This window comes from Glandiceps talaboti, chromosome 9 (genome assembly GCF_964340395.1).
Source record: "Glandiceps talaboti chromosome 9, keGlaTala1.1, whole genome shotgun sequence".
Lineage (NCBI taxonomy): Eukaryota > Metazoa > Hemichordata > Enteropneusta > Spengelidae > Glandiceps > Glandiceps talaboti.
In genome coordinates, this window is record NC_135557.1 from 5,441,216 (window position 1) to 5,462,263 (window position 21,048).

The window sequence follows — 21,048 nt, forward strand, 5'->3', positions numbered from 1 at the left end:
TCTGCACTATTACAGTGGCAATAGATTTATCGTTTCAAATATAAGTTACGTGACGTTGTTCTCTGACTTCATATCGTGATATCGGCCGAATCATTATAATAACAAAGTCAACAAATGTTCAGATTCCGGGGCCGATCGAAACTAACACTTTCTTTACCATTTCAACTCCAGTTTGCTTTTCCCGTTTTTAAAAAAAACATTCGTTGGGAATTTCAATATACCGGTATAACATGATAACAATAAACCACCATTGGGGATGGTAGGCCACTTTGTTTATAGACCAGGTGATTATATATACGCATTTCAACATTTGCTGACGTTCACGCCTTGTCACAAAATGGAGTATACCACCCCCAGGGATAGTTTATTGCTTAGGTTAGAAAAAATAAAGAAACTGTTCAACGGGCAACCTAGCCTATCACATTGGGTATGTAGGTCAATTTTTAATTTTTTTTTTACAATGTTGGATAAGAATGTAAAAACAATGCAAACCACATATAATGATGGCAAAACATGTGAAGTTGAGATTACATAGTACTTATTCCGTCATTTTGGTTTTATCTCTAGCAATATGTCAGATATGACAATCGATTTCCATCAGTTCTACAGTTAGGAAATAAATGTACACAATTAATACGGTTAAACAAATTGTAGCTTCTCTCCCATCAAATGAAACTTCAAAATTATTTAGCCACCCTCTCTGTCACCTACACTACAGTGGGGATATAAAATTATTTAGAGGCATAACATATCAAACTATAGACATAATTTAAAAGTATTATAACACTTGAATATGGTATTGAAATACCAGAATTTAGGTAATTATACTATGCAGTACATATTATCTGGCTATATAGTGTATTTTGTTGTGGCAAAGCTGAAAGATATTTTTTGGATGTATTGTCTGTAAATTACTTCTCCTGAAGTTTAATTTGGTTTCAAGAAATCACAAATAAAGAGCAAAACATTTCAAATTTCCCTCCCTTTCAGACTATCAGAATTTTGATGGCCCAATAACTTCTCAGCCCCCTTCCCATTGTCGTAAATTTTGCTCATTCCTCTAAGTACACATTGGATATTCAACAACTTAGCTTAATCTCAATTCCCTATTGTATGCATCATCAGAGCCAAGTAAACCAATGTATAAGGTATCATATAGGTAGGAATTGACACAAATGTATATGGTCACATGTATTATTCAGCAAATATAAAGAAAACCCCTTAAATAATTTTGAGGAAGGAAGTATGCATAGTGGTATAGCAACCATTTTACTGTTATATGTGAAGCCCACATCATTGTCAATCATTGTTCAGAGAACCTTATATACATATATGATGCTGATGTGATATTCTTCCAAAAATAATCACGAACATTATGTCCTGGAAGACCCAAATTTCTGTCAGGGATTCGTTGCGTAAATGCGATACTATTGACCTTTTGTGTTACCGTGGTGATTGAAAATGCATCAGTAATGCAGAATAGCGTGCATGATATAAAATCCCTTGCATGAAACAGAAATAGCATGCCCATATACATCCTTCAGATTTGGATAATACCCTTTAGTCTAAACTACATTAATCTCGACAGGAACTTACAGCTCTCTTCTCAGTGACACACATATCATTACGTCATATTATGTAGTTGATTCATAGCGATAAATATATCGAAACCATCGTTCAAAAATATAATGATCTCAATTTGAAAGTAAAATGTAGAATATATATGATACAGGCCTCAAAGTCAGCTATCATTTTTAAGTTTTAGAATGATTCACACAATCAGATCTGAAAAATGTCGTCTGCTTCATGGTACAGTTCTTCACACAGATTCATATGTTACAAACACTGTCTGTCTCTGTCTGTCTGTCTGTCTGTCTGTCTGTCTGTCTGTCTGTCTGTCTGTCTGCCTGTGTATCTGTCTGTCTCACTCACTTTATCACTGTCCTACATCTGTCTGCTCGCCTAGCTACCTACCTACACATCTATCCATTTATCTATCTATCTATCTATCTATCTATCTATCTATCTATCTATCTATCTATCTATCTATCTATCTATCTGTCTATCTATCTATCTATCTATCTATCTGCCTACCTGCCTACCTGTCTGTCTGCATACCTACCTGCCTGCCTACCTACCTACATACCTGTTCTTTCTGTCAATATATATATATTCATCCATCCACCCACCCGCCCACCTACCCATCCATCTGTATGTCCGTCCGCCCATGTCTTCATCCATCCATCCATCCATCCATCCATCCATCCCTTCGTCCATCCATCCATCCATCGATCCATTCTTCTATCCACTCACCCTCCCACCCATATATATGTATATATATATATATATATATATATATATATATATATATATATATATGTATATATATATACTAATACATATATATATATATATATATACATATATATACATATACATATGCATACATACATACATACATACATACATACATACATACATACATACATACATACATACATACATACATACATACATACATACATACATACATATCTGTCAGGGTTCGTACACTTAAAGCAAAACAAAATTCCAGGACTTTCCAGGGGTTTTTCGTCAGTTTTCCAGGGGTATTCATATTGATTTTGGCCATTTTCCAGGGGTGTTGACACTAAAGTATATTTTTTGAATGACATCTAATTGTCTGATATGGAAGAGAAAAATCAACAACAGTTCCCATATGTCACAAAACATTTTAAAGACAATCGACACTATGCAAGACATTGGTTTCAAAACCACGTTTACACGCTAAGATTAACAGAGAAACCTCTGTCCTACCCCCAAAGTAGCCGTTTCGTCAAGCTGGTGCATTGATCGTGTAAGATTGAGTCGCAACATTCGTCAGTCTAATTCAGACATATCCAGAAAAATAAATTAAAAACTAAATTTTGCCCTCGTTATTGTTTGGTTTGATGTTACTAGATTTATAAGCCACCTAAAATAATTTTTTTCTTCAAAATTTTGAATAAAAACGTCATTTACGTAACGAAATTTCGAGCTATGAATAACTGAATACATTCATCGCTTGCGTCACGATGTTTATATACGGATGCCACGAGTTGCGGAACATCGTGATTTCTCAACTCAACTTGACCATTGACGAATGTTACTGTACCGACAACATAAAACAGTAGTTTATTCTTTTAGAATATGTAACACAAATACCCAATTATCGACGAAATAAAAGTCACAACCGTACTTCCACAACCCGGAAATTCAACTGCACTTCCCTAGGCCCTAGCCCTAGCTTGTAGTATCAGTCGACTCGTGCGCCGAAATTGTAACAATTTCTAATCGAGGTTGATGATCCTTTGATACTCGCTACAGTTTTACGATAATCTTGTTAACAGACCCACTGTACATGTTACCCCGGTCGGGACTGTTACAATATCATGTCCCTGAAATGACGACTGGGAGATGTACGGAGTAGCAATATATGCAAGATCGAAAGAAACACTGCGGCGCCCATTCAACTAATACGCACGCGGTCTGTGGGGCAAAGTGTCTCGTGGAACGATCACTTGACTGTCTGGGTTCAATCGGCGTGAATTTTGATTCATCACCCAGCGTGGCGAAAGACTTTGAAAATATTTTCGCGATTTCACATTTACGAGATTCAGAATCATATGAATGGGTGGCTCGAGCACGGACATGACGATCATCAATATTAATCGATCGATTGAACATGATCATTTTCCAGGGTTTTCCAGGGGTAGGGCGCATTTTTCCAGGGTTTTCCAGGGGTTTCCAGGGAGGGTTTGAAATTCCAGGGTTTTCCAGGGTTTTCCAGGACCGTGCGAACCCTGTCTGTGTGTATGTCCATCTTTCTATCTATCTATTGGCGTAATCTTACCTAGCAAACATATCCAAATTTAATTTATGAATAATTAGCATATATAAATTAATAACAACACGGCTACTTCTACAGTAAGTAAATTGCCATCTTGAATGGTACACCGTGTGAAATATCCATTCATAAATTCTAATAAATCACTAACGTTGACTATCTATAACCATAAATGACCAAGTCCTTTTTACCCAGACATAATCTAGTATTGGTTACCCAGACCGTTGCAGAACTCTTCTTCCAGTCACCACATATTAGGTATTACTAAAACTACAAATTTAGTCTTGGATACACAGAGCCTTACAGGAAGGCCATCCTTCCAATCACCCCCTTATTAGGTATTACCACGTCTACTATCTACAAATAATTTAGTCTTGGTTACCCAGACCCTTGTAGGAGGGCTACCCTACAAATCATCCCAGATTAGGTATTACCACAACTATAAGCAATCTTATCGCATCACTTTATACATCCATTGATATCATACTAGGTAGGAATTCTTTGTTCACTCTCAACATTCATACGGATATCCCGATATTATGATTGGGAATGGAAACATGACGGAAGTGAACATATATGTATACGTCAATAGTAACATCTGGTCTATACTGTCTGTTAGATTAATGATTACAAATATGATATATGGCTGGCTTCTGGATGGTACCTATTACTAGTAGAATGTATGTAAGACTTGACTTTAATGAAAGAAAATAATTGTTCCGATAAACCATAGACAGTGGAGGGAAATTCATACGCTGTCTATGGATAAACCACAGGGGCTTGGAATTGGCCATATTTGTTTACAAAGAGTTGTTTTCTGTTTAATTTCTTTGTTTACAAAATATCTTTGTTTGTTTATTGTTTACTTTTTTTCTGTTTTCCTCTCTGAAAATATCTACAAGGTGCCATGTAATCAAATAATGGTTTGAAAATCTGTTTTGTTTTGTTTTTCTAAATCAATTTTAACTTGTTCTTTTGTTGGTTTTAATAAACCAGCTTTACTATAACAACCTTATTAATTATTTTTTGCCTCATTCTCACTCACCATGTAATAAGTAGTCTTTTTCACAAGTCCTTTCCCAGCTTCTCTACACATTTGACATGTTAACGATCTTATCCCCCCTCCCCCCTTTGAATAATTTCCGTCAAGTGTCGCCGCCGCCGCCACCCTGACTGGAGACGAAGTCGACGAGTTAAAACTCTTGCTTATTCTTGCTAGAGAGGGCGGGCGAATTTTTTTTTTTATTTTGATCTCGGAACTGGAAATTTGGGTTGGTCAGGTAATGAGAAACAGAAAAAAATGGGCCACTGCACCCTTAACGAAAATGCCTTCATTTCCTGTCGTGGCATTTCCCTCTAACACTGACATTCATTACCAACTTCAATCAGAGTTTGGGTTAGGCAACTTTGAAGGAAAGGCCATTTTCTATTCTCACAAGCCAGTGCATACTATGGTAACTTTCTTTTGACGCAACGGAGTAAGTGAAGTGAGGCAACGTTGCCGTAATACGGATAGCGATTTACGACAACGATAGAACACGGTCCGCAAGAGGGCGTGATTCATGGCGGGAATAAAAGCAATGCCTTATATAGGTGGCGTTCCCTAGATAAAACGTTCTGCCATTAATTGGCCAGGGCATATATCTTGGAGGGTTCCCGGATTCCCTCTCCAAGATCTATGACCAGATTGATCTGACCCTCATCAGGACAGTATTGTGCATGTTGCTCTTGAAAAAAAACAATAGATGGAGGTACGTTCAAACAGAAAATCGTCTCATTTTGTATACATTCAGCATTTATCACTGAAAAGACGATTGGTATAATTAAATCACACCATTGCAACACTGTCAGGATGCAAGAATGTCCTCTTCTTGTTGGTGGTAAAAATAAAGTCCGTTGTTTATGCATGGTATTTTCCCGGAGTATTCTCAACTGATTATGCTGACGAAGTGGTCTTTGACCTGTGACCTGACATCAAGTTCGTACTATTATGCCGATGAGTGTTTGTATTAATTTCTAAATACAATGGTGGATTGTAAATGGTCAATACCATGACCTTTCTTTGCAGAAAGATGAATCAAAACTGATCTGGACCAATTAATCCTTCACAAAATCTCAAGTTCGCCGATGAAGTGCGAATTCACTACCGCCATCTTTAATTTAATATACACTGATCGTTCTACGTCATCATATCACGGCAACACGTGTCTGTGTCACGACAACGTAACGCGTGTCTACGTCACTGGTTCTGCTGTGTTTGAAATATGAGTCAAAACGCTCAAAATTGCCATTACTTTCCCCGAATTTTCCTTGATATTACTGACACTGGTATAACTATGTTATTCTCCAATGTTTTTCTTAATTCAGCCGGAAAATACTTGTGACCCAAGAGTTGTCACTAGACTCGTAGTGACAAAGCCCCTTAGGTCACAAGTATTTTCCTTGGCTGAACGAACATCTGACAATCAAAGTTATCAATAATATTTTTCAGACTTTTAACAATTCGAAGATAAATGGAAGTATGGTTTTTTAAAAATAAAATAGTTGTAATTAATAGTTAACATTATGAAGTTGTAACTTATATATAGTACTTAATTCTTATGGTCTTGTGCACTGAGCAAAATAAACCACCGATATTATGATGTGCACGTGACGACACGTATTCCTACTGAATAAGCTTTAACATAGTGCATTCGCTTTGGAAATAAAAAGCTTTCTGTAACTTTCTCAAAAAAAAAAAACTCTAACATATTTTCAAGGTAAATCAAGAATATTTTTTTTTTACATGTAATAACTGAATTAGTCACAAGTCAAGTATTCATCTATTATGGCGGTAAAGTGCTGTATAACTGACGATGACATAACCGAGGAGCTGTGGAACTGTATGAACGACGGATGAGAATGAGTCTAATCAAAAACTTTTCTCAATATGCATATGGAAGTAGTGATCAAGTTTATCGCATCATTAGATCAGTTATGGAGTCATTATAGTGTGGTGGTAAATTAAATATACAATGCTGCCTGATTATTTACCACTTTCCAGACAGTTATTTGACTATAATCAATAGTGAGGCTTTGACCTATGTCCTATTGAACACTGTATATTTTCCGCCTAGATTTCATGGCCCAATACTTTTGTGTTTGTGTACATCATTTTGGCGTACTTAAACTGTATTTGTAGACACATTTAAAAGAAATAATTATTAGACATGAATTCGAAAGATGGTTCCAAAGGTGATGATATCAACCAAAAAAACCACCTTTACATTTCCCATCACGTTTGTGTCTGCGGTAGAACGAGATGAAAAGGTTCAACCGAAACTCTTCAAACGAACATCTTTCCGTTCATTACATTTGCACCCGTGTGTCAAACGATACAATCAGTGTAATGAAACACCGGAAGTGTTGCTTCCGTTGAAGACTACCGGTAACGGTACAGGTGAAAACCTAATTGAAGTTTACGTATAGTTATCCGTACCTATAGGAATACCCAACTGTCTAAAGGGAAATGAACTCCAGTTCAAAGAATGGAAAGTCCAGTCGCAGAGTGACTTGAGATCAATATTAATCAATAATTACGGATAGGATCTGACTAATGTTTGGGATGTGAAATTTAACACTGTGTGTGTGTGTGGGGGGGGGGGGGTGGTGATGGTGGTGGTGGCGGTGGTGGTGGAGGCCCAAGATCTGAGGCATAACTTGGAAATGTAGTTTTTTATCCTACATTTAACTAGTCATCTCGCCCTTAGCTTTCTATTCCTTTGATTTAGTTTTGATTCGCACCATCTCTAATATCTTGCCTATACTTTCTTGAGATCGGTAAGGATAATGATGGCCCTGTATACAGTAACTTTGAAAAACAAACATATAAGACGTAACAAAAATGTGTGGTTCCGACTATTCAATTTTATAATAGGTGGGGTAGGTAGATTTTTAATATCTGAGTGTATGTAGTTCAAGCAGTTTATGTTTTCATTGTTTTCCATATGGTCTCTGTGCTATTGGTTTCTTCCCATCAGATGTACAGCCATTACAGATTGGAAGAACAGTTTTATATTGTCTTTTAAGTTGATGTCGAGACTTCACAATTTTCGCGATTTTCTCGAATAAGTAAAAAAAAGTTTAGGGTCGGCGTGAAAAACAAGGTGGGTTGGGTAACCGGAACCAAACTACCTTTTTTATTAGGCCAAAGCAAGCCAGCATGTTATGTTATGTTGTGATAAAACGTTTACGCCACTATATTGACTATGTTCCGAAATGTAAAGTCTAACAACTTGTTTACATTACTTTTTCGTCAACTTAAAATACGAATCGGACAAAGATCGCCAAAATTACTATCATTTTTAAAAGTATTATTAAGGATTGGTGGACAAAATAAGCATTGGTATAATCTGATATTAAAATAAATAAACAAATAAATAAATAAAAATAATTAAATGCAGAGATTATCAAAAACACAAAAACATACATACATACATACATACATACATACATACATACATACATACATACATACATACATACACACACACACACACATACATACATACATACATACATACATACATACATACATACATACATACATACATACACACATACACACATACATACACACATGTACATACATACATACATACATACATACATACATACATACATACATACATACATACATACATACAGACATACATACATACATACATACATACACACACACACACATACATACATACATACATACATACATACATACATACAGACATACATACATACATACACACACACACACACATACATACATACATACATACAGACATACATACATACATACATACATACACACACACACACACATACATACATACATACATACATACATACATACATACATACATACATACATACATACATACAGACATACATACATACATACATACACACACACACACACATACATACATACACACACACACACATACATACATACATACATACATACATACATACATACATACATACATACATACATACATGCATACTTGTCTGTGATTCAACACAGGATTGCGACTTGCATTTTTGATTTGCGTTTGTAAACATATTAGATATTAAATACGTCAATTTTAAACGGTGGAATGACATTGTTTGGTTGAAGTGCGAGCGCATCCGACATACAAACGTACAATATGGGTGTATATCATATTTTGAATTCCCCGACCTTTAGTGAGCGGACAACTGTAATCCATATATTTCGCAGTTCGTCCTACGTTTTTGTTTCTCGTTGAAACAGAAGGGTCAAATTATTGATCATGTCTAGGAAATGAAAAGAGATTATCGCGGCTAAAATGAAACGGATAAATAAATGAATCGCCAAAATGTCTAATACTAGGTGTCACTTCTGGCAAAAGAGTGGATCGTAAAAAAGTTCACATCACGTAACTACAACATTTCTAAAGTTAGAAGACAGGGGAATACAGTACCGAATTGTATTTGTTGGCAAAGAAAACACTGGTAAACAGTTTTAAATGACAAACTTCTTCCCATACGTCACTAATTGTGTCCTGTCTTTTGTGTCGTTAAAGCCATATTTTTTAATCTGTTGAAAAACGGAATCTAAATGCATCAGTAAAATATCAGTAAAACATGGCTTCGATTTTTGATTTGCCGTAAACGCATCCATCGAAGGTTATGATTTAGTTTTTCAATTTCCATGTGCGTTTAAAGAAACCTGTTAAGATTATTTTATTTTTCATTTCTTTCTTTCAATTCTTTCAGAGTTATTTATAGATGTGTACTATTGCCATCACACTCAAAACTTCGTCTACTGTGGTGACTATAGATATCTACAAAACACTGTCGTCGGCGAAGACTACATTGGACTGCGAAAACTGTCTCTTGCAGAGGCCTTACCCTATGAGTTATTCCGGGCTTCCAAGCTTCTTTCACAGTAAAAATGACATCGGTCTTCGAAACTCGACGAAGTAGAAGTGATACCCCGGTTGAAGTTGAAAACTGTCCTGTCAAATACGAAGAGTGACTTCGAACATACAAACGTTGTATACAGTGAGGATGACAGTTACTGTAGCTCTACTATTTTTTCTTCTACAACAACGATATGACACTGAAGTCCAAACTACAAGACTATGAGGTCCTGACATAAACTCTAACTATGATGCCTCGAAGACAGCACCAGGTACAGTAATATGTCTACTGAATTCAACGACTAGTCTATAGTTAAGCGTCACTACACTGGGTGTATATAGACAGCTCGAATATTGTAACAGGTATGTTATATATATATATATATATATATATATATATATATATATATATATATATATATATATATATATATATATATATATATATATATATATATATATTTATATATATACAAAACTATTACGCTCTGCCACTGCGGTATAGAGCACTGTCTTAGCAGATTGATACTCACCGAGTTATATATATATATATAAAAACCTCCAACCTATTTTCAAGGTAAATCAAGAATATTGTGGGTTTTTTTACATGTAATAACTGAATTAGTCACAAGTCAAGTATTCATCTATTATGGCGGTAAAGTGCTGTATAACTGACGCTGACATAACCGAGGAGCTGTGGAATTGAATGAACGCGATCATCCAATTTGATCTCTCTAAAGGAGGAATTCGTTCTACTCGTCTGATGTGCGGCTGATGTACATTTTCAACTTACTTATTATTAGTCGATCGTCTGGAAACCTTAAGACCTTCCTTAACTAATAACTCGCTCTCCTCTGGTTTATTCACACTCGTCAAGACTGCACTCGTAAGATTTCTCACGACTTGCTCCAATTCTACTGACTTAATATGCCACTCTGTTGCAAATCTAGGTATTCTCTCTAAGATCATGAATCGAATAGTTCGTCACTTCAATGAATCCGTTACACCCCTAGCCTTCAATCAGCATACAGACCGTCCCATAGCACGGAAACAGCGACCTTTTTTGTGTCCTTGAACAAGGTTAAAATCAGTATTGTATATCTCCTTTGGCGTATCTGCAACATGTGTTACCATAGATAATATAATATCTTACTCCATCGACTCGAACACACTTTATGGTATCACAGATTTTGCCCTGTCCTGTTTTACATTACAACAGAACTCAAACTATCACCGTTAACGAGTTAACGTTGTCTTCGTCTATTCTCAAGCTAATCTTGGATGTTCCTCATGGTTTCCTACTTAGACCTAGGTGTCTGTCATGTACACCCAGCCTCTTTTTGATTCGTGAGTTCATATTGTCGCTGATGACAGTCAATTGTATCGAAGCGCAAAAATCGATCAAATTCCACACGCAATTGAAACTATGTAAAACTGTATCTCTCATTTTTAAAACATGCATGGATAACAAACTCCAGTCCACTGCCAGCTTTTGAAGTTAGACTTACTACTCTACCCTGAAAAAGACCTCCTGTCACAGTGTATGAGGTGGAAAGGTACGTTGGTAAAGTTTTACCTAATCAAAAATAAAAAAGAACTGAATTAGTATTTCTTCTACCAAACCCAATTTTACATTTTCTCAAATCCACATCTCCGAGTTGGCTCAAAATTGTAGTTGGACTGAGTGAAGCTTTTGAAAAACTCCAATTTGAATTAAATAACAGTAAACCTGAAGCTACACTTAGTCATATCACCAGCACAGGTTGTGAAAAAAGTCTCTCCTCACTCACATCACAAAATTAGGATGTATAAATTTTCCCTAATGTAAAGAACTTTTGGGTTACTTTCTACTGCATTGTGAACATGGCAGAGCATATTCAGAATGTTTGCAAGGCATCATATATCCGCCTCCACTCAAGATCTCTTCAATACACCATTTTCTTATACAATATATAGCCGATTGGACTATCTACTGCAATACACTAAGTCTTTTTTCTGTTTGTCCCAAGCATGCAATTAACAACAGACATCGCCTCCAGAATGCAGCTGCACGCCTTGTATGCCAGAGCCACAAAGTCATGCCACGTCCAATCACGTTGCAGTAGCTGCCAATTAGCTAGCTCTCATATACAATACCAAATTTCTTCTCTCTACGCGACGGAGGCGACTGGTCCTCAATATCTTTCACGCCTTCATCTGTATGCTCCCCCTAGACACAACTACGATCCCCAGTTGTATGCTCCCCCTAGACAACTACGATCCTCTTCAGATACATTGATGCTGTAAATACTATATATAACTAAGACGTTTAGACAGCGATGCGATCCTTCCCTTACACTTCTTCAATCTGGAACAATATTCCTTCCATCTACACTCCAACTCATTCAGTTCTTTCCTATAGAGCTGTTATTCTTCCCAGCCTATCACTGTCTGTGTTGTTGCCATTCTTCAAATTATCACCATGTACCCTTACAGTTTGTACTTCGTTCTTTGTCATTAAAATACTCTTTAGTATTAAATTTATTAACAAAACTCTCATTTTAAATGCACCCGCTGTCTGTCTGTCTGTCTGTCTGTCTGTCTGTCTGTCTGTCTGTCTGTCTGTCTGTCTGTCTGTCTGTCTGTCTGTCTGTCTGTCTGTATGTCTGTCTGTCTGTCTGTCTGTCTGTCTGTCTCTCTCTCTCTCTCTCAGACATAGTAATACAGATATAAATAACTGCAAATTTTAAAAATAGAATTTCACTATTACATTGTGTTTTCGCTTTCTATTAGTATCAGCGAAAACTTGTATCGTGACGACCGTTGCTTACATTAATCATATTATTATCTACCAATGTGTTGGAAATACTCAGCTTGGCGATCAATGTTTCACATTAATTATAAAGACGACAATTCCTATATCCAGTGATCATTAGATATTTCCCATAAAAACATTCCACAAATCGGAGAGCAGTACATACGTACGTACGTACTCGATGTATGGTAATAGCGCCCCCTATGGCACGTAACGATGTTTGCACGTAAATCACGGAAGAGCATTTTTTAATTCCAAAAAGAAATAAATCTATCTATCTATCTATCTATCTATCTATCTATCTATCTATCTATCTATCTATCTATCTATCTATCTATCTATCTATCTATCTATCTATCTCTATCTATCTATCCTGTCTATCTATCTATTCTATCTGTCTGTCTGTCTGTCTGTCTGTCTGTCTATCTATCCTATCTGTCTGTCTGTCTGTCTGTATGTTTGTCTATCTATCTATCTATCTGTCTGTCTGTCTGTCTGTCTGTCTGTCTGTCTATCTATCTATCTATCTATCTATCTATCTATCGATCTCTCTCTCTATCTATCTATCTATCTATCTATCTATCTATCTATCTATATCTATCTATCTATCTATCTATCTATCTATCTATCTATCTATCTATCTATCTATCTATCTATCTATCTATCTATCTATCTATCTATCTATCTATCTATCTATCTATCTATCTATCTATGCCTCCTATATAGCTAGAACTGATTATAGGAAGTGTTATAACATTTCGGCGATATCGTTAACTTTCGAAACGAAAACTTATCTGGCAAGAATATTTCTTGCATGGCGTACATGAAAGTTTAGCGGTCAGTTTACACTGCGTTTTGCGTAGACAGATTTTATCTTGAATGTTGATTGATGTACGGATGTGATGAAGCAAGGGGGGGGGGGGTTTAGGTCAATGACTGCATTTAGTGAGGGGGTTGAGGTCAACGAACGCCTTGAAAATCAAACCAAAAGAACACTTCAAATGTGGGCGGGAACTTTTTGCCGCCTGAAAGCCCAACATTCTATCGTCCGCGAAGAAATTATGTTTAAAAGCGGAAATCGCAAGGTCAAAGAAGCGTAAAATGCAAAGCTGACTCGCTTGAAATAGTATACTCATGGGGGCATTTGCGCGCCAAAATTGTCCTGACATTCATCCGTATATGAGTTTAATTTTACTACAAAATCATTGTAACCATGACAACAAATGACTTACGCTAGTATAGATTTTGGTGTAAAATGATCAAAGGAGTCATTTTTATACATATGTCTCTTGGGCGTCGTCTGCAGTCCATGTCATGGATGGATTTCTAATTCTGCAGTGACATTTCTGATAGGTGTGTTTTCTTTCAACCTTCACAGCTCGTACTATCAACTCATTACTCACCCACTCCCTACATCAACATTCCAGTCAAGTCTCCAAGTGACATATTTTGGTCTGTTTGGTCGAAGTATGAATATCAGATGATATTCTAAAATGATTGTAAGTTTTACTCAGACGGTAATACGATACTATAATCTATTGTTAACATTCAGCATTCACACGTCTTCAGGACACAATGTACTTCTACCGCTATCACTAGATCACTCAATGGCTATTGGCATTGAATCATAGTCTCTCTCTCTCTCTCTCTCTCTCTCTCTCTCTCTCTCTCTCTCTCTCTCTCTCTCTCTCTCTCTCTCTCTCTCTCTCTCTCTCTCTCTCTCTCTCTCTCTCTCTCTCTCTCTCTCTCTCTCTCTCTCTCTCTCTCTCTCTCTCTCTCTCTCTCTCTCTCTCTCTCTCTCCAATTGGTTTCCAACGTAAGTATTATTATGGTTGATTTTGAGGGCATGGGGATTGGGAGACAGAAATAGAATAAGGAAATATGTACTAGCTGTAGTATAAAGATACATATATATATATATATTAGAGAGACTGGGCTAAATGGTGTTGAGATGTGGACCGATAGTGTACTGGTTAGTGGGAGAGGAAATAAGTTTGAGACAAATACTTAACATTTACAGAACTTTAGTGTTTACGAGAAAAATTTCAGTGACTTAGAATGATTAAAAAGTTTCTGAATGCATCTAATTTTAGACCTCATAATATTGTTGCCAAACGACATGTCATACGTTTTGTGTACAATATCGATTTCTACGTTATCGGTAAATCTTTGCTACATTATCTGGTAATGTAATTATCATTACTACATTATTAGTTGTAACAACCACAACTTTCATGCTAAAGTGACGAACGCCTGGTGAGAGCGTAACTATAGTTACTTTACAACATGGACACCAAGTATAAGTATATTTGTTTAATGAATGAACACCAACCACCGAAAGACAGTTACAGACAATGATTATAATCATTTCATTAGTTCTGTCCCAGAGTTTGAATATTTTGGTTCAATCCAACACTGACACGCATGATATTTTGGTTGTGGCCACCAGAGGGCTCTCTCCACGTGTCAAGTCTGGCGTGAACAGCACGCCAACTATTACATCGAATTGTTTTCAAATTATTAAATTCCAGCATGTGTCATGTCATTTATCACTCCTTCATTTATCTTTTCACGTGACATCTTGCGGTTTAAGGTCAAGGTACTAACGACCAGTAGATACTTTGTGGTTTGTTTGACCCTAGCCGAAGAAAAGAAGATACTCAATAGGGAATAATTAATGTCGGCATTACAGGATGCTAGACTTGATGTATCCTTCAATCAATATAATATGCACGTTTTTTGTGTGATCATGAGACAAGTGCTGTTTGCCCTTTGACCTTGATCTTCGTGGTAGAATATAAACCTAAACCATTTCTGGCACACTGCAGACACTTCGTATGTGTGATCAACTTCTTTTGAACCATACCTAAAGGTAATATACTAATAGATATATACACATGCATTACTTTATTGCTCTCTGCTTCATAAATGGCGGACGTATTTGTTGATATCAATCACGATGAAGTGTACAACTCAAAAAGCATAATACATAGCTACTCAATCCAAGTGTCTACCCCCACATTATCAGGTGTAATAAGCTTTGTCTTAATATTTTGACAGTGACCCTCAGCGTCAATTCACACCATTTCCGGCATGTCATGGATACTTTGTAGTATTTATTTATTTATTCATTTGTTGCCACTAATTTAGGTAAAATCTTGAATCATTATTCAGAATCCATGGAGAGAGAGAGAGAGAGAGAGAGAGAGAGAGAGAGAGAGAGAGAGAGAGAGAGAGAGAGAGAGAGAGAGAGAGAGAGAGAGAGAGACAGACAGACAGAGACAGAGACAGAGACAGAGAGAGAGAGAGAGGGAGAGACAGAGGGACAGAGACAGAGCGAGACAGAGAGAGACAGAGCGAGATAGACAGATAGACAGACAGACAGACAGACAGACAGACAGACAGACAGACAGACAGACAGACAGACAGACAGACAGACAGACAGACAGACAGACAGTGAAAGAAAGACTGAGAATGAAAAACACAGAGGGAATATTTAATTACATAATCACGTAATTAGCAAGTGATCGAAATTATATGAAATTATGTGAAATTATACCTCGTTTAATTGTATCAAGACACAATCCCTGGATTGTCAGAAGTCTTGTCAAACTATACAATCTTGCCTTTCAACTCTAACAGTTATGTAACCACATTATTCCATATCATGTTTCTCTTATTCTTCAGACAGAAGCAGTTCACGTAAATTTGAAAAGTTAACGTGATGAAAACATTGAAGGTAACACCAAAGTGACAGTCGTCTTGTGTCACGCTTTCAAGAGCAGACTGGTTTGAGACGTGATAAAATGACGTCATTGTGCAGATCAGATTGTAGAACTACAACAGAAGGTCTCAAGCATTGGAAGTTGGTGAACGAGAGAGGGTGTTTGAAGACAAGGCAAAAATTGTCAGTTGGATGTGATACATTACAGCCAAACGTATGAAAACACAAACATTGGGCCATCGTTTTGATTTGAGATTGATTCCTGAACAACAAGGTAAGGTATGCGACAGAGACCGTACAAATTTCGTAGAGAGATAACTCTACAACCTTGGCCTCAGTCAATATCCTTTATACTTAGGCAACTTTAGCCAATACTTCTTACATTAAGGCAACTTTGGCCAATACTTCTTACATTAAGGCAACTTTGGCCAATACTTCTTACATTAAGGCAACTTTGGCCAATACTTCTTACATTAAGGCAACTTTGGCCAATATCCTTTATATTTGGAAAACTTTGGCCAACATCATGTACACTTGGAAAACTTTGGCCAATATCATTTACACTTGGAAAACTTTGGACAACATAATATACACTTGGAAAATTTTGGCCAATTCTGCTTACACTTAGGCAACTTTGGCAAATCGTTCTCATTTGGACAACTTCAGTCAATACCAATTACGTCATCTCGGTCAACTTCGGTGCATACTGTTTCTATCACAGTAACTTCGTCCGAAACCAGGCCTCGTGTTGGGTGCTATTCTTTTACGTAATATGTTCTAAAGTACATACATGTATTATGAATGATAAGATCAAATGGAAAAAAAATCCTATTTTTAACGAAGGACTTGATCAATCAATCTATCATAAATACAGGACTGGTGGAGAGAGAATTTTTGCTTGTTATCAAAGAATACACGAGACTGAATAGTGAATGTATGATTCTGAAGATGTACTGGCTATGTGTTATTGTAAAAACAGGGCGGCACTGCTTCAGTCTAGGGAATAGAATGAACGTTGAATGTATGTATGTACAGGATTACCATTGATCACGTGATCAACACATGAATTGATGACGACATATATTTACATAAAGATCCAAAGTTATCACAGACCATGTAAATGACGTCACAGATATTGCACAGAAAGCATCAAGTTAAATGACGTCATAGCTATTGCACAGAAAACATCAAGTTAAATGACGTCACAGTTATTGCACAATAACAAGGTGTTTTTGTTTTCATTTCTTGCAGAGAAATACCAGATGGTTTTCAAAAATGATATATTTAGACCCATCATTTTAAAAATGAAATACTTCTTCCACTGTTTCGTGACAATCTCTGAATTGCAAGTATTTTAGAAATTGTATGTCAGTACTGTATTTGTATTGGTTACTACAGTACTTCTGATTGGCTAGTGTGCGAACAACAACAATACACAGTGCTTCTGATTGGCTAGCATGCGAACAACACACAGTGCCTCTGATTGGCTAGTGTGGGTGTAACAACACCTTATACAGTTTGCTGAAACCCTACAGCTAATAATGATGTTAACTATCGAATTATTGAAAGCAACATGAGCTTGTCATTGCATTTTTTTTTCAATATGGAGATGGCATTCTCGCCGATGAATTAGATTTTAAATAACAAACTACCAAAAGTAGAAAACAATACAAAAATGAACGAACCGCATTAAAACAAAATGAGAGCAGGATCCGATCAGGTGATAACATTATTTTTCAAGCCAATCACACCTTTCAGGAAAAAAAATCATGAAAAAGAGGATTCAATTTTACATACATATTTCATCGGAACAACTCGGGACACGTCGTGAAACAACGGAAACGTCTTAATGCTATCAGAATTTCGAAAATCAAGATCTCTCATCTCTATCAAATACTAGCCACTGGAGCATTAGCGACAGCGCCCTCAATCTACTCCAGCCTACTAGTCCAACTTCACTGACGTATACACGTAAATTACTCTATCCGCGAAATCTGCCACGAAGCAAATATAATAATTATATTCCCGTCCGTCCGTCTTTCTCTCTCTCTTTCTCTCAACCATTCAGACAGCAGATATGCAAATTACTTGGGAGTAACAACACGTGGAACGAGTGAGTCATGAAATTGAAAGCGTTAGAAATTTAGCTACAAATAATAAATACTTGGTCGTTAAAATTGATGAAGTAAAATAAACTATCATTTTATATATTATGGAGAGGATTAAACCAATCAGATACGGCAATTGAAATGGACAACCAATCAGATTCATCGATACACACGGAGGCATAAAGTAATCAGAAACGACAAATGAAATGCACAGCCAATCAAAATAATCGATACATTTGGCAAAAATATTACAATTACATGTATGTCATGGAGGAGTAAGCCAATCAGATATCTATAATTGAAATGAACAACCAATCAGATTTATCTGTATATTTTCATTTGGTGAAAAAAAAGCCACAAAAAAACTCAACCAAACATTCATCATGAATACTGCTATTAAAACTTGCAGCCAATCAGAATCATCGATACATGATGATTAGCTTTATGTCATGGGAAGTAAACCAACGAGACAAATCAATTACAGTAGACAGCCAATCAAATTCCTCGATTTACCTTTTTGAAATTACATTCACTTACTATAAAATCTAGTTTAGTCAGTTTGCTTATCTAAGTTTTTATCCTTTAAAGACGTTTTGTAAGGGAAAACAATATAACAATATATTTCCCCCTGAGGCAGCAAGAGTACCAGAGAATTTTACTTCCACTTTTTTTTAGTGTGAGTTGCTAGTTTTGAAACGTGTCTAGTTGTCATGGTGATGGTGCTATATGCAAATCACAGCGTAGTAATTGAGATATATATTATTCTGTTAGTTTGCCATAATATTGGTTTTAATTCCTACTGTTGAAGATTATAGTTTTTTGTTCATTTAATCCCCCCCCCCAAAAAAAAACTGTTTAGGTATCTGTTTATTTAGCAGCCGTATGTCCCAACTGGGATCTATAGGATTAGTTCGTATTTAGTAATTTACGGTGACAATAATCTAACAGTATTGAGTAACCAAACCAATTTATTGCAATGGTGATTGGAGGGGAGGGGGGAGGGGGTTGGGGTGTGGGGCACTTTCTCTTTAACATAAAAAGCTAACTATTGTATTGAAATAATTGATATGAAGATATAGTTATTACAGCCACTAAAGCAATTGAAAACAATGACATCAAAAAAATCAAGATGGGTAACTTTTACATTAGTAATTCATTCTAGGTGGATTTCTTTTTTTTTTTTCAAATGGGAGGGGGGGGGGATAAATGAAATATCGATCGACTATTGTAGTAGTCGTTAGTTAGCAAAATCAATGTGAGTTTTGGGGGACTTACTAGTAAACTATGTTATTTTGGAATTGACCAACTGAAGTAAATGGATTTTTAGTTCTAACAGTACAATTTAAAATGTTTAAGATAACACAGTGATAGCGATAGATGTGGACATGGCTAAATAGTTGAACAGAAGAGTTTACGTTAAGACAGACAGACAGACAGACAGACAGACTATTTTTTCATAAAAGAAATTTGGATGTTTGCTAGTTAAGTTTACGCCGACGGATAGATAGATAGATGGAAAGATAGACACACACACACATATATAGATAGATAGATAATTAGATAGACATATATGTATGGACAGATGAACGGACTGACAGACATGCAGACAGTTGGGTGGGTGGGCGGGTGGGTGGATGGATATATATATATATATATATATATATATATATATATATATATATATATATATATATAGACAGACAGACAGACAGACAGACAGACAGACAGACAGCTGACAGATATATATATATATATATATATATATATATATATATATATATATATAAACTAGTAGAAACACATATGTGAGTGGATGGCTCGTCGATCTGATGAACATAGGCATAGATCATTATGTACATAAACAGAGACTTGGATTAGAAGGCAAATTAGCTGTCACAGAACTACGATGCAAGTTTTAGGTGTTGATAATAAAAGTAAGCAGAAATGGAGATGAATCTCTCGAAGAAACTTTCCCCTGATATAAACCAAGGAAAGTGAAATATAGTGATGCGGTATTGATGTTGAAGACAGCGTTACAAAGGTAAGTAAAATTTCAAGGAAATGGTTTAATTACTTGATTTCACTAATTATGTTGGGTTGACAGTGTTTCGGCTTCCAGAGCCGGGGAGTGGGAAAGTGGGAATATTGAGTTGGGTTGTCAATACGACTGGAAATCTGAAATTTCTGTTTCTTTAAAAAAAAAAAAAGATGATTTTTTACTGTCTCGACAAAATACGAATGCCATGACCCAACTCAAAATCAGTTCAAGGTGGTACATTTCATGATCCATCTTGGACTATTTTGAAATAACAATTCTTTTTAAAAATATATTCCGTTGATGTAGGAAAACGGAATATTAAAAAGATGATTCTAACAAACCAGTCATGGTTAATCTGCAAAACGTGTGTATAGTGTGTATTCGAATTGACTAGCCCCATGTTGTTGATCTCGTGATCGTACATACTGTTCATATCACTGATATGAACAGTTTCATGTCGCACCAAACTTTCGTGCGGACAGTTTCAAGTAGCTTTGATACCATTTCCCTAGCAAGTTTTTTTTCTGTATACGAGATGTAAACAATTCATTCAAATTAGTCTGCTTTTCACCCACTA

General features: G+C 36.2%; 1 protein-coding gene across 6 annotated transcripts in view; it reads left to right on the forward strand.

Annotated features, from left to right (window-relative positions):
* Positions 1 to 19,391, forward strand: part of LOC144440356 (uncharacterized) — a 93,074-nt gene extending 73,683 nt beyond the window's left edge. For all 6 annotated transcript variants that reach the window (XM_078129721.1, XM_078129723.1, XM_078129718.1 and 3 more), the window contains 3 exons: positions 9,662 to 10,079; positions 16,289 to 16,599; positions 17,577 to 19,391. In XM_078129721.1, the coding sequence (XP_077985847.1) occupies positions 9,662 to 9,837 (176 nt within the window). In that variant the 3' untranslated portion in view covers positions 9,838 to 10,079; positions 16,289 to 16,599; positions 17,577 to 19,391. The remainder of the gene's footprint in view (positions 1 to 9,661; positions 10,080 to 16,288; positions 16,600 to 17,576) is intronic.
* Positions 19,392 to 21,048: the final 1,657 nt, after the last annotated feature.